The sequence below is a fragment of the Lepus europaeus genome, chromosome 7, assembly GCF_033115175.1.
Source record: "Lepus europaeus isolate LE1 chromosome 7, mLepTim1.pri, whole genome shotgun sequence".
In the NCBI taxonomy this organism is placed as follows: domain Eukaryota; kingdom Metazoa; phylum Chordata; class Mammalia; order Lagomorpha; family Leporidae; genus Lepus; species Lepus europaeus.
This window is the reverse complement of record NC_084833.1, coordinates 7,978,707-7,993,859: the sequence shown is the minus strand read 5'-3', so window position 1 is coordinate 7,993,859 and position 15,153 is coordinate 7,978,707. Positions and strand designations below refer to the sequence as shown.

Below are 15,153 nucleotides of genomic sequence, written 5' to 3'. Positions count from 1 at the left end.
TGTTTATACTCCTGTGGTCTTCCTAAATTTTCCTTATTGAATATTATGATTAGTGGTGAATTAAGCCTGTGATTGTTGAATGTGTTGAAATTATGTTTTTGCAGTAATTAAGAAAAAATAGGAAGGGGGAAAGGATTGAAGGAGGGAGTTGAGGAGGATTGTCTTCTTGAACTATATGTATAAAATATATGAATTCTGGCACTCAACCCTCTGCCTCTATGCTGAGTCGCCCGCCTGGTCTGGCCAGGTGTAATCTCTCCACTCAACCATGTAACCTCGCTCCTTCCCCCACCGAGTCCGAGCGACTGGGCACCCTCTCAGACTCTGTCTGAAGAAGTGCCCATCCATCCTTACAGATGCCCCTTCCCTAATAAACCTTGCTATTTTACCTCCCACTCAATATATGTATATATATGTATATATATATGTGTGTGTATATATATATATATATGAATTCTGTTCTTTTTAAATTAAACATAAACTCCTCAATAAAATTCTCGCCAATAGAATGCAGCAACACATCAGAAAGATCATCCACCCAGACCAAGTGGGATTTATCCCTGGTATGCAGGGATAGTTCAGTGTTCGCAAAACAATCAATGTGATACACCACATTAACAGACTGCGGAAGAAAAACCATATGATTCTCTCAATAGATGCAGAGAAAGCGTTTGATAAAATACAATACCTTTTCATGATGAAAACTCTAAGCAAATTGGGTACAGAAGGAACATTCCTCAATACAATCAAAGCAATTTATGAAAAACCCATGGCCAGTATCCTATTGAATGGGGAAAAGTTGGAAGAATTTCCGCTGAGATCTGGTACCAGACAGGGATGCCCACTCTCACCACTGCTATTCAATATAGTTCTGGAAGTTTTAGCCAGAGCCATTAGGCAAGAAAAAGAAATGAAAGGGATATAAATTGGGAAGCAAAGTAGCAGGATATAAAATCAATGCACGAAAATCAACACAGGCAATGCCATGGCTGAGAAGTTTCAGTACAGCAAAGGAAACGGTCAGGAAAGTGAAGAGGCAACTGACAGAATGGGAAATAATATTACAAACTATGCACCCAATAAAGGTTTAATAACCAGAATCTACAAAGAGATCAAGAAACTCCACAACAACAAAACAAACAACCCACTTCAGAGATGGGCCAAGGACCTGAGTACACATTTTTCAAAAGAGGAAATACAAATGGCAGACACAGGAAAAATTGTTCAGGATCACTAGCCATCAGGGAAATGCAAATCAAAACCACAATGAGGTTTCACCTCACCACGGTGAGAATGCCTTACATACAGAAATCTACCAACAATAGATGCTGGAGAGGATGTGGGGAAAAAGGGACACTAACCCACTGTTGGTGGGAATGCAAACTGGTTAAGCCACTACGGAAGTCAGTCTGGAGATTCCTCAGAAACCTGAATATAACTCTATCATACAACCCAGCCATCCCACTCCTTGGAATTTGCCCAAAGGAAATTAAATTGGCAAACAAAAAAGCTGTCTGCACCTTAATGTTTATTGCAGCTTAATTCACAATAGCTAAGACCTGGAATCAACCCAAATGCCCATCAACAGTAGACTGGATAAAGAAGTTATGGGACATGTACTCTATAGAATACTATACAGCAGTAAAAAACAATGAAATCTGGTCATTTCCAACAAAATGGAGGAATGTGGAAAACATCATGCTGAGTGAAATAAGCCAGTCCCAAAGGGACAAATATCATATGTTCTCCCTGATTGGTGACAACTAACCGAGCACCAAAAAGGAAACTTGTTAAAGTGAAATGGACACTATGAGAAACAATGACTTGATCAGCCCTTTTTCTGACTGTTGAGGAACAATTTAATACTTTATCCCTTGTAGTACTTTTTTTCTACCTAGTACTATTGGTTGAACTCTTTAATTAACACACAATTATTCTTAGGTGTTTAAATTTAACTGAAAAGTGAAACCTGTTAAATATAAGAGTGGGAATAAGAGAGGGAAGAGCTGGCGCCATGGCTCAATAGGCTAATCCTCCCCCAGCGGTGCCGGCACATCAGGTTCTAGTCCTGGTCGGGGCACCGGATTCTGTCCTGGTTGCCCCTCTTCCAGGCCAGCTCTCTGCTATGGCCCGGGAGTGCAGTAGAGGATGGCCCAAGTGCTTGGGCCCTGCACCCCATGGGAAACCAGGATAAGTACCTGGCTCCTGCCTTCGGATCAGCGTGGTGTGCCGGCCGCAGTGCGCCAGCCACGGCGGCAACTGGAGAGTGAACCAACGGCAAAGGAAGACCTTTCTCTCTCTCTCTCTCTCTCCACTCTGCCTGTCAAAAATTAAAAAAAAATAAAAAAGAGAGGGAGGAGATGTCCAATTTGGGACATGCTCAAGCTGACTTGCCCAAAATAGTGGAGTTTGAAATGTGCCAGGGGATTCCAATTCAATCCTATCAAGATAGCATGTCCCAATGCCATCTCACTAGTCCAAGTGATCAATTTCAGGTCACAATTGATTATAATGATAGGTCTAAGAGTTAAAGGGATCACATAAATGAGACTAGTGTCTGCTAATACTAACTGATAGAATCAAAAAGGGAGAGCGATACAACATGGGAAGCAGGATACACAGCAGACTCATAGAATGGCAGATGTCCTAAACAGCACTCTGGCCTCAGAATCAGCCCTTAAGACATTCAGGTCTGGCTGAAGAGCCCATGAGAGTATTTCAGGCATGGAAAGCCAACACACTCTGGCAAAAAAAAAAAAACTATAAAGAGAGCTGCCATATCACCTAGAAAACTCCACCACTGGGTATATATCCGAAAGACATGAAATCATTATTTCAAAAAGTCATCTCGGCTCCACCACGGTCTTTGCTCTTCACAGTAGCCAGGATTTGATATCAACCAGGTTTCCAATGCATGAATCAATAAAGAAAATATGGGTGCCCACATTGTAGTTGAGTGGGTTAATATGCTACCTGCAAAGCTGGTGTCCAATGTAAGCACTGAGTTGATGCCAAATTCCTCCACTTCTCTGTTAATGTTCCTAGGAAAGCAGAAGAACATGTCCCAGGTACTTAGGCCCCTGAAATGTAATGCCCGATTCTGGCTTTAGCCCCATCTCAGCCATGGCTATTACAACCATTTGTGGAGTGAACCAGTGCATGGAAGATCTTTCTCTCTGTGTGTGTCTTTCTCTAACTCTCTGTAACTCTGACTTTCAAATATGTAATAAATTAATATTTTCCAAGGGAAATACAATTTATAAATAATATATTTCCACTCAGTTATTTAAAAAGAATGAAATCCTGTTATTTGCATCAAATTGGATAGAACTGAAAGACATCATGTTAATTGAAATAAGTTAGATACAGGAAGACAAATGTTACATGTTCTTCCTCACATATGGAGCTAAAATAAACTTCAATATAAGCATAGTTGTTAATTACTGTAGGCTATGAGAGATGGAAAGCAAAGATGAAGCTTGGATTTTTAAAACCACAGAAAAAATTGTGAGTGGCTTGTGGATAGTGGCAAATATATATGATGTTAAAATTACTGGAAGCTCTGAATGGGTTGTATGGGAACTCCTCATATAGCTAACATTTTAGGTTTCCTAATTTTAAAACATCTAAAATGAAAAGTTTAAAAGAAAAACCAAACATTTTATATTAATTAAACATAAGCTGTGGAGTAACACGTTCATGACAGGATGAAGAAAAAAAAATTGGATTTTCCTAGTGTTTAAATTTTGGTAACTTCAGTTTCTTAAAATTACATTGTATGTGATTTTAATTTTGGTACCTCACAAATGTGTTGACAGTAATACAGTAAATGGATTTGGAGCTCTAGGAGAAAAATTACTAAAGACGTGTACACACATGGTAACATTATCAAAAGGGTAGGAGGTAAAAGAGGCAGTGGCATTTGAAAGGTAGATTAAGTTTCAGTAATTCTAGAGTGTGGGCAACCAGAGGGAAGTGACTGTAGATGAAATTGGAGAAGAAGGAGAACCCCATAGCAGGAGCTCGTGTGTATCATGTGGAGGAGTTTGTGGCCAGGCTCCACCAAAGGGCTGAAGCTCTCCTAAAACTCTGCTGTGCTGTTTCCTCCCAGTGGGACCTCGTCTGTGAGTCTCAATCACAAAAATCAGTGGTTCAAACCCTGTTCATGAGTGGGTCGCTGCTGGGAAGTCTGATATTTGGCTATCTTTCAGACAGGTAAGTGTCACCTCACTTTATTTTGGGTTGTTGATCACATGATCCGCACATCATGTATTTTAGAAGACTTTGATGAGCTCACACTGTGCCCTTTATGTTGGGCTACATACTCACCTTTTGATTTCAGGGAGCTACAACAATAAGCATATTTGCTACATGTCTTGGATATTATAATTTGTTATGACAAATAGATTCATTGTATGCAAAATAGGAGACATAAAAAGACATCTAAATAAGATTCAAGCAAATTTCATGAGTGATTTTCAAAGCATATTGGAGGGTATGAAATTTATGAATGGGAGTTAGTTCAATACAAGAGAGGTAGACAATTTGAGGCATGTTCAAAAGCACAAAAAGGTGAAAGAATGATATGGCACACCTGGAACCTGTGAGGTCACTGATGGTGGACACTTGTAGACTGCCATCACTTTGTGTCTGCAGCATAGATGCACATGTACAGTGGGTAGCCATTGTTGTAAAATCTAAGGTTGTGAAACAACATGGGGCAGATCTGGTAGTAAACCTTACAGGAATAACCTGAGAGCTGATCCTTGTGAAATAGGTACAATAGGTATTGTTTGCAGCCATAAAATGTAGATAATCTTAAGAAATTATGGTGACATGGTTTGGTATAAGAAGTTAGAGATTCTGTGTGTCCTGGATCAGCTTCTCCTGAAGGAGACAACCATACCTGTCACTCAGGGTGTCTCTTACTAGAATATCCAGAGAACTATAGACGCTCATTGCCATCCAGTTGTCTTAGTTAACAGCTATGACTTTGAGCTTACACAGTTACATATTACATGTACAGAATTAACTTGCCCCTAGCTTTCCATTCTGTCTATTCCCTTATTCTGTTGACTTTCCACTACTAACTTTTCTCCAACTCTGCCCTGGGAATGTGGTCCCTCCCCTATTCTTCTGGTATCTTCCTGTGGTCAAAGTCAGCATGTACTTCCCTGTTTAACCATCTGAGATCTCTGCCCCTAGTTTTCAAACACCAACTTCAGTACTACAATTGAAATTGCAGAATCAGTGGGTGACTGAATGCATGAAATGATTTAGATAATAACTGAAGAAGTTTTCTTGAAACATAAGATTACGTTACACTTTTAAGCAGTATAATTTTAAAATATGACATATTCATGTGAGTTTATTTGTTAAGTGTGTTTTCATTACTAAAAGGCTGTCACCAAGTGAGAGAGATCTTCCATTGTAGGTTCATACTCCAAATACCCACAACAGCCAGGGATGTGCCAGGGTGAAGTCAGGAGCCCAGAAATCTTTCTGGGTCTCCCATATGTGCAGCAATCACCCAAGTGCTAGAGCCATCATCGGCTGCCTTCCAAGATGCATTGTCAGAAAGCTGCATGAGAAACAGAATGTCTGGGACTCAAAGTAGCAGTCCTACTTGGAAGGCAGGCATCCCAACTGACAGCTTATCTATGGCACCGTCCCTCATGCAAATTTATATTCAACAATAGGAAAAACAAGCTATCATCACATGCATCAATATCCAGGAAACATTATATAACATAGGATCACATGTTATATTGTTCAAATTTTTTAAAATAGAAACAAAACAAATTTATATATGGTAGTTTAAGTTGTAAAATTATATAGTTTGTTGGGAGTAGGGGCTAACAGAATGCACAAATTTGGCTTCTTGTCTAGAATAATGTTCTTTTTGACCAGGGACTGGTTTAGTGAGTACCTTGTTTTTTGAAAGGCTTCGTGTTGACAGTTCAGAGACAAAGCACAGATCTCTTGATTTCACTCCACTGGTTTAAACACAAGGCAAAAACTCACTATATTCAATGTGTACATTTTTATAACAAACTTTTGGGATAACTACCCGTATTTCATTGTCTTTCATATGGCTTCATACGGAGAAAGTCTTCCTGGTGACTGTTGACTGACAGAGAGTTGATAACGGTCTCGTATGGACTAGGAGGATCACATGTGTGATTTCTGCTGTTGACAAATATAACTATTCCACTAGCCTCCAATGCAGTGTTCCAAACAACAAACATTTATCCTGACTTTGAAGATGTACCATCTTGTGTTAAGTTTTACACACATTATGTTTCTTCCTAAATAATCTTATTTCTTAGGTATGGAAGGAAGGGGGTTTACACATGGTGTCTCCTCCAGACGGCCATCATGGACACCTGTGCCACCTTTGCTCCCATCTTCCTCATCTTCTGCATTCTACGCTTCTTGGCTGGATTTTCTATCATAATTGTTTTGTCCAACTCTACCATTCTTGGTAAGTTAACAATTTCAGACTTTCATTGTATCTATGCCTTGAATTGACCTAGAATTTGCCTTTTGACTGAAATAACTGTGTATATATTTTTCAGCATCAGAGTGGGCATCACCCAAGTCACAACATATAGGAGTAACACTGATGTTATGTGCCCACAGTGTTGGGCAGATACTCTTGGGAGGATTAGCTTTTGCCATTCGAGACTGGCACACACTGCATCTGACTGTGTCTATACCCTTGTTTGTCCTCTCCTTGCTCTCCAGGTATGTACAACCACAGGGGAGTCTACTGTGGGAACACACGGGAAAATCTTGACATTTAACATGTTTGGTACTGGCCTGACACTGAGCCATGGTCTCTATTCAAAACCATTGGACCACTTGAAATGCAAAGAGGGAAGAGAATGGGACTTCACCATGGGGGCTGAGACTTGGTAGGCATAATTGCAGTACATTAGAGAAAGAATTATTATGAAATCATTTTAATAGAAAGCAATAGTACAAAGTCATGAGGCAAAGACATTATTTATGTAACTTTGGAAGGCACTACGTCATGGAGATTTTTGGGGGGCTCTTGTCCATGTGATATTGCTCTAAAGACAATGAGCTGCTCTCTGCAAGTGTCTGACACAAGAAGAGTATGCTTTTCCAGCATTAAGAATTGGCATGCATGGGACTCCAAATCCCATTAAGTTGGCAGGTACCAATGCCGTCTCACTAGTTAAAGTGATCATTTTAATTGCATATATGATCATAAAGATAGGATTAAGTGTCAAAAGGATCACTGAAATAAGACCAAGTGTCTGCTAATAATGATTGATAAACTTAAAAAAGAGAGAACGATCCAACATGGAAAGCAGGACACAAGCAGACTCATAAAATGACAAATGCGTTAAATAACAATCTGACCTCTGAATCAGATCTTAAGGCATTTGGATCTGGCTAGAAAGCCCATGAGGGCATTTCAGACATGGAAAGCCAAGACACTGGCAAAAAATGACCTACATGAAAGATCTCTGTGAGTGAGATCCCAGTGGAAAGAAGGGGCCATCAAAGAAGGAGGTACCTTTCTCTGAAGGGAGGACAGAACTTCCACTTTGCTAATGGCCTTGTCTAAATAATGTCAGCATTTGTGGACTCAAGAGGCTTCCATAGCCTTGGCAGTTCATGACAAGAGCCTCGGGTGATCACTGACATCATAAACAAGAGTGTCAATTGTTAAATCAACAACAGGAGTCACTGTGCACTTACTCCCCATGTAGGATCTCTGTCCTTAATGTGTTGTACTATGTGAATTAACAGTATAACTAGCACTCAAACAGTGCTTTATACTTTGTGTTTTTGTTTGGGTGTAAACTGTTGAAATCTTTACTTAGTATATATTAAATTGTTCTTTTTTAAAAAAGATAATTGAAAATGAATTTTGATGAAGAATTGGATGGGAGATGGAGTGGCAGATGAGATGGTTGCAGGTGGGAGCATGGTTATCGGGGGAAAAAGCCACTGTAATCCAAAAGTTGTACTTTGGAAATTCATATTATTAAATAAAAGTTGAAAACACAAGTTTGTGTTGGTGCAAGAAGTTTGAAATCTATGTAAAACTTTTTATTATAATAGGTATATACATGAACTTTTTGAAAACCATTCTATTGCCTTGAATGCTTGTATCAGAAATTTGTGTGTTGAGCAAGCTCCTTCTGTAGGCATAGATTAAGTGATAAACATGTTAGGGAAAATAGAATTGCAATTACAAATTGTTAGAGAACTACACATAAGTAGAATTCTATTTTGGGGCTGTAGTTCCTCAGTAACCCAGATGAGGGTAATTGTGAGTTCATGACATTTTATCCTAGTAACTAGCTCCCCTTTCCAGATCACCTCAAGGTCAGGATCTCTCCAGCACTCTCTTTTCCATTGATGTGTGCAACCGTTCTAAGTGCCTTGGTGCCCTCAACTAGTTGATTGGTGGTAATCAGCCACCGAGCAGACTCCACCAGACTCCTGTTGACAGAACACAGCAAAGAATCAGTTAGCACTCAATTGCTTAATTGTCACTCAACCTTAACTTGAGGTTCCTTTTCTCTTCCATATAATACTAACATAAATTCTAGCAGTGTTACTTAATCAATGTGCCTTCTCCACTGTACTGGTCTTCCTAAGGATAGGGGCTCAAGCACTGAGACATGTTCTGCTGCTTGCCCAGTGCATTAGCAGGGAGTTGGATTGGAAGTGGAGTACCTGGTCTTGAACTGATGATCATGTGGATTTCTTTTCTTTTTCTTTCTTTTTTTTTTTTTTGGACAGGCAGAGTGGACAGTGAGAGAGAGAGACAGAGAGAAAGGTCTTCCTTTTGCAGTTGGTTCACCCTCCAACGGCCGCCGCAGCTGGCGTGCTGTGGCTGGCGCATCGCGCTGATCCGAAGCCAGGAGCCAGGTGCTTCTCCTGGTCTCTCATGCGGGTGCAGGGCCCAAGGGCTTGGGCCATCCTCCACTGCACTCCTGGGCCATAGCAGAGAGCTGGCCTGGAAAAGGAGCAACCAGGACAGAATCCGGCGCCCCAACCGGGACTAGAACCCGGGGTGCCGGCCCTGCAGGCAGAATAGCCTATTGAGCAGTGGCACCGGCCCTCATGTGGATTTCTGGCTTTGCAGGAAGTGGCTTATTCCACTTCACAACAATGCTGGCAGAAGAATCAAATTTTCAATATATGGTATGTTTTATTTTCATTAATTTCAAGGAAATGTTTAAGTTTCCTATTCGTTTCTCCAGTAATCCATTGTTCATTGTCCACTCATGCCATTTTTATTCCATGTAGTTGTATAATGTCTACAGCTTCTTTTCTGCTGATTTACAGTTCTAGTAGTTATCAGTCAGAAAATATACATGATGTAATTTTGATTTGTTAAAAATTCTTGAGATTCATTGTGTAGTCCATAATTCATTCAAGGAGTGTCCCACAAGCTGATGAAAAGAATGTGGGTTCTGAGTTGTTGGATGGAATGTGCTGTAAATATCATCAGGTCAATTTGATCAATAGTTTCTATAGTTTTATGGTTTCTTTGTTCATTTTTTTGTCTGGATGAAGTGTCCATTGTTCAGAGTGTGGTGTTACAGTCCCACATATTAAGGTATTCGAGCTTACATCTCCCTTTAGTAACAATAACATTTGTTCTATAAAACTAAGTGCTCTGGCATATTTGCATTTACATTTACAATAATCACATCTTGTTGGCTTGTTCCCTTGATCATTATATAGTGACCTTGTTTTTCTCATTTTACAGTTTATCTTAATGTTTATTTTGTCTCATACAAGCATAGCTACTCCAACTTCTTTTGGTTTGTGATTGCATGGAATTTTTTTTCTTTACTTTCAGTGTATTTATGCATTTACTTGTAAAGAGATTTCTTGGAGAAAGTTTGTTGTTAATTCATTTAAAAAGCCATACAGAGGACCAGTGTCTTTTAATTGAAGATTTAGTTCTTTTACATTTAAGGATATTATTGATAAGCAGGGATTTTTCTGGCCCTATTCCTTTAAAGTTTCTTTTATTTGTTTCAAATATTCTTTGATATTTTTGGTACGTTTTCTAGATTCATACACTGTCAGGGTAGATGTAACCTTTCTTTATTCTGTATGTAATTTATCCTTAATTATTATTTTTTAACTTTTATTTAATGAATATAAATTTCCAAAGTACAGCCTATGGATCACAATGGCTTCCCCCCCATAACTTCCCTCCCACCCGCAACCCTCCCCTTTCCCGCTCCCTCTCCCCTTCCAATCACATCAAGATTCATTTTCAATTCTCTTTATATACAGAAGATCAGTTTAGTATATATTAGGTAAAGATTTCAACAGTTTGCCCCCATATAGCAACACAAAGTGAAAAATACTGTTGGAGTACTAGTTATAGCATTAAATAAGAGTGTACAGCACATTAAAGACAGAGATCCTACATGATATTTTTAAAAAATTGATTTATTTTGTATGCAATTTCCAAATTAACACCAGGTATTTTTTTAAATTTTCAATTATCTTTATATACAGAAGATCTATTCAGTATATGCTAAGTAAAGATTTCATCAGTTTGTACCCACACAGAAACACAAAGTGTAAAAATACTGTTTCAGTACTAGTTATAGTATCACTGCACATTAGACAACACATTAAGGACAGTTCCCACATGAGACATAAGTACACAGTGACTCCTGTTGTTGACTTAACAATTTGACACTCCTGTTCATGGCTTCAGTAATCTCCCTCGGCTCTAGTCATGGTTGCCAAGGCTATGGAAGCCCTTAGGGTTCACCGACTTTGATCTTATTCTGATAGGGTCATAGTCAAAGTGGAAGTTCTCTCCTCCCTTCAGAGAAAGGTACCTCCTTCTTTGATGGCCCTATTATTTCCACTGGGATCTCACTCACAGAGATCTTTCATTTAGGTCTTTTTTTTCCCATGGTGTCTTGGCTTTCCATGGCTAAACTACTCTCATGGGTGCTTGAGCCAGAGCCGAATGCCTAAAGGGCTGATTCTGAGGCCAGAGTGTTATTTATCACATCTGCCATTCTATGAGTCTGCTGTGTATCCTGCTTCCCATGTTGAATCATTTTTTCCCTTTGTGATTCTATCAGTTAGTATCAGCAGACACTAGTCTTATTTGTGTGATCCCTTTGACTCTTAGACCTATCAGAGCCATCAATTGTGAACTGAGATTGATCACTTGGACCTGAAATTGAGATGGCATTGGTACATGCCACCTTGATGGGATTGAATTGGAATACCCTGGCACGTTTCTATCTCCCCCATTTGGGGTAAGTCCGATTGAGCATGTCCCCAATTGTACATCTCCTCCCTCTCTTTTTCCCACTCTTATATTTAACAGGGATCACTTTTCAGTTACAATTTAAACACCTAAGAATAATTGTGTGTTAATTACAGAGTTCAACCACTAGTACTAGAACAACAACAACAACAAGATACTGAAAAGGATAAAGTATTACATTGTACATCAATAGTCAGGACAAGAGCTGATCAGGTCATTGTTTCTTATAGTGTCCATTTCACTTCAGCAGGTTTTCTCTTTGGTGCTCAGTTAGTTGTCGCCGATCAGGGAAAACAAATGATATTTGTCTCTTTGGGACTGGCTTAATTCACTCAGCATGATGTTTTCCAGATTCCTCCATCTTATTGCAAATGACCTGGTTTCATTGTTTTTGACTGCTGTATAGTATTCTATGGAGTACATGTCCCATAATCTTTATCAGGTCTACTGTTGATGGGCATTTGTTTGCAGGGATGGTTCAACATTCGCAAAACAATCAACGTGATACACCACATTAACAGACTGCAGAAGAAAAACCATATGATTCTCTCAATAGACGCAGAGAAAGCATTTGATAAAATACAACACCCTTTCATGATGAAAACTCCTTCTCTTGTTCTTACTCTTATTTTTTAACAGGGATCAATTTTCAAATGGGTTTAAATACCTAAGAATAACTCTATGTTAAGTAAAGAGTTCAACCAGTGGTATTATGTAGAAAAAGAAAAAAGTAAAAAGATAAAGTCATTGCTTGTACTGATCAAGTCATTGCTTCTCATAGTGTCAATTTCACTTCTACAGGTTTCCTTTTAGGTGCTCAGTTAGTTGTCACAAATCAGGGAGAACATGTGATATTAATCCTTTTAGGACTGGCTTAATTCACTCAGTATGATGTTTTCTAGATTCTTCCATTTTGTTGCAAATAACTGATTTCATTTTTTTTACCACTGTGTAGTATCCCATAGAGTACATATCCCATAATTTCTTTTTTTATTAAACTTTTATTTAATGAATATAAATTTCCAAAGTACAGCTTATGGGTTACAATGGCTTCCTCCCTCCCATAACTTCCCTCCCACCCGCAACCCTCCCCTTTCCCACTCCCTCTTCCCTTCCAATCACATCGAGATTTATTTTCAATTCTCTTTATATACAGAAGATCAGTTTAGTATATATTAGGTAAAGATTTCAACAGTTTGCCCCCATATAGCAACACAAAGTGAAAAATACTGTTGGAGTACTAGTTATAGCATTAAATAAGAGTGTACAGCACATTAAAGACAGAGATCCTACATAATATTTTTTTTAAAAAATTAATTAATTTTCTATGCCATTTCCAATTTAACACCAGTTTTTTTTCATTTCCAATTATCTTTATATACAGAAGAGCGATTCAGTATATAATTAGTAAAGATCTCATCAGTTTGTACCCACGCAGAAACACAAAGTGTAAAAATACTGTTTCAGTACTAGTTATAGCATCACTGCACATTAGACAACACATTAAGGACAGTTCCCACATGGGATGTAAGTACACAGTGACTCCTGTTGCTGACTTAACAATTTGACACTCCTGTTCATGGTGTCAGTAATCTCCCTAGGCTCTAGTCATGAGTTGCCAGGGCTATGGAAGCCTTAGAGTTCGCTGACTTTGATCTTATTCCAATAGGGTCGTAGTCAAAGTGGAAGTTCTCTCCTCCCTTCAGAGAAAGGTACCTCCTTCTTTGATGGCCCCATTCTTTCCACTGGGATCTCACTCGCAGAGATCTTTCATTTAGGTCTTCTTCTTCTTTTTTTTTTCCTTTTCCATGGTATCTTGGCTTTCCATGCCTACAATACTCTCACGGGCTCTTCAGCCAGATCCGAATGCCTTGAGGGCTGATTCTGAGGCCAGAGTGTTGTTTAGGACATCTGCCATTCTATGAGTCTGCTGCGTATCCCGCTTGCAGCTCAATTCACAATAGCTAAGACTTGGAACCAACCCAAATGCCCATCAACAGTAGACTGGATAAAGAAATTATGGGACATGTACTCCATAGAATACTATACAGCAGTAAGAAACAATGAAACCCAGTCATTTGCAACAAGATGGAGGAATCTGGAAAACATCATGCTGAGTGAATTAAGCCAGTCCCAAAGAGACAAATATCATTTGTTTTCCCTGATCCGTGACAACTGAGCACCAAAGGGGAAACCTGTTGAAGTGAAATGGACACTATAAGAAACAATGACCTGATCAGCTCTTGTCCTGACTCTAGATGTACAATGTATCACTTTATCCTTTTTAGTATTTGTTGTTGTTTTTGTTGTTGTTGTTGTTCTAGTACTAGTGGTTGAACTCTGTAATTAACACACAATTATTCTTAGGTGTTTAAATTTTAACTGAAAAGTGATCCCTGTTAAATTTAAGAGTGGAAAAAGAGAGGGAGGAGATGTACAATTGGGGACATGCTCAATCGGACTTGCCCCAAATGATGGAGTTAGAAATGTGCCAGGGTATTCCAATTCAATCCCATCAAGGTGGCATGTACCAATGCCATCTCACTAGTCCATGTGATCAACTTCAGTTCACAATTGATGGCTCTGATAGGTCTAAGAGTCAAAGGGATCACACAAACAAGACAAGTGTCTGCTAATACTAACTGATAGAATCATATCCCATAATTTCTTTAAACCAGTCTTCAGCCGACAGGCATTTAAGTTGATTCCATGTCTTAGCTATCGTGAATTGAGCTGCAATAAACATGGAGGTTCAGATTGCTCTTTTCTTTGCCAATTTAAGTTCCTTTGGATAAATTTCAACGAATGGGATGGCTGGTTCTATGGTAGGGCTATATTCAGATTTCTGAGATATCTCTAAAATGTTGCCATAGTGGCTTTACCAGCATACATTCCCACCAACAGTGGATTTGGGAACCTTTTTCCCCACGTCCTCACCAGCATTTGTTGTTTGTTGATTTCTGTATAGAAGCCATTCTTTTTTTTTTTTTTTTTGACAGGCAGAGTGGACAGTGAGAGAGAGAGAGAGACAGAGAGAAAGGTCTTCCTTTGCCGTTGGTTCACCCTCTAATGGCCGCTGCGGTAGCGCGCTGCGGCCGGCGCACCGCGCTGATCCGATGGCAGGAGCCAGGTGCTTCTCCTGGTCTCCCATGGGGTGCAGGGCCCAAACACTTGGGCCATCCTCCACTGCACTCCCTGGCCACAGCAGAGAGCTGGCCTGGAAGAGGGGCAACCGGGACAGGATCGGTGCCCCGACCGGGACTAGAACCCGGTGTGCCGGCGCCGCAAGGCGGAGGATTAGCCTGTTGAGCCACGGCGCTGGCCGATTTCTGTATAAAAGCCATTCTAACCAGAGTGAGATGAAACTTCATTGTGGTTTGATTTGTATTTCCCTGACAGCTAGTGATCCTGAACATTTCTTTCATGTGTCTGTTGCCATTTGGGTTTCCTTTTTCGAAAATGTCTGTTTAAGTCCTTGGCCCATCTCTTAAATGGGCTGTGTGTTTTGTTCTTGTGGAGTTTCTTGATCTCTTTGTAGACTCTGGTTATTAATTCTTTATCAGTTGCATAGTTTACAAATAGTTTCTCCCATTCTTTCAGTTGCCTCTTCACTTTCCAGATTATTACTTTGTTTTACAGAAACTTCTCTATTTATAGTAATCCCAGTTGTTAATTTTAGCTTTGACTACCTGTGTCTTTGGGATCTTTTCAAAGAAGTCTTTGCCTTTGCAAATATCTTGCAGGGTTTCTCCTATGTTCTCTAATAGTTTCATGGTGTTGGGTCACAGATTTAGACCTTTAATCCATGTTGAGTGGATTTTTGTGTAAGGTGAAAGGTAGGGGTCTTG

General features: G+C 39.5%; 1 protein-coding gene across 1 annotated transcript; it reads left to right on the top strand.

Annotated features, from left to right (window-relative positions):
• The first annotated feature begins 3,985 nt into the window (after positions 1-3,985).
• On the top strand, positions 3,986-8,197 carry LOC133763246 (steroid transmembrane transporter SLC22A24-like). Its single transcript, XM_062196660.1, has 4 exons — positions 3,986-4,215; positions 6,330-6,484; positions 6,579-6,747; positions 8,101-8,197. Exons 1-4 carry the CDS (start codon positions 3,986-3,988, stop codon positions 8,195-8,197), a joined length of 651 nt encoding a protein of 216 aa, XP_062052644.1.
• The last annotated feature ends 6,956 nt before the right edge of the window (positions 8,198-15,153 follow it).

Bases quoted from the DNA above. Each gene is read 5' to 3' on its own strand.
- LOC133763246 (XM_062196660.1), top strand. From the start codon at position 3,986: ATGAAATTGGAGAAGAAGGAGAACCCCATAGCAGGAGCTCGTGTGTAT. The intron at 6,485-6,578 runs GTAAGTTAACAA...TATATTTTTCAG, and splicing joins GTCCAACTCTACCATTCTTG to CATCAGAGTGGGCATCACCC. The intron at 6,748-8,100 runs GTATGTACAACC...TTATTATAATAG, and splicing joins GTCCTCTCCTTGCTCTCCAG to GTATATACATGAACTTTTTG.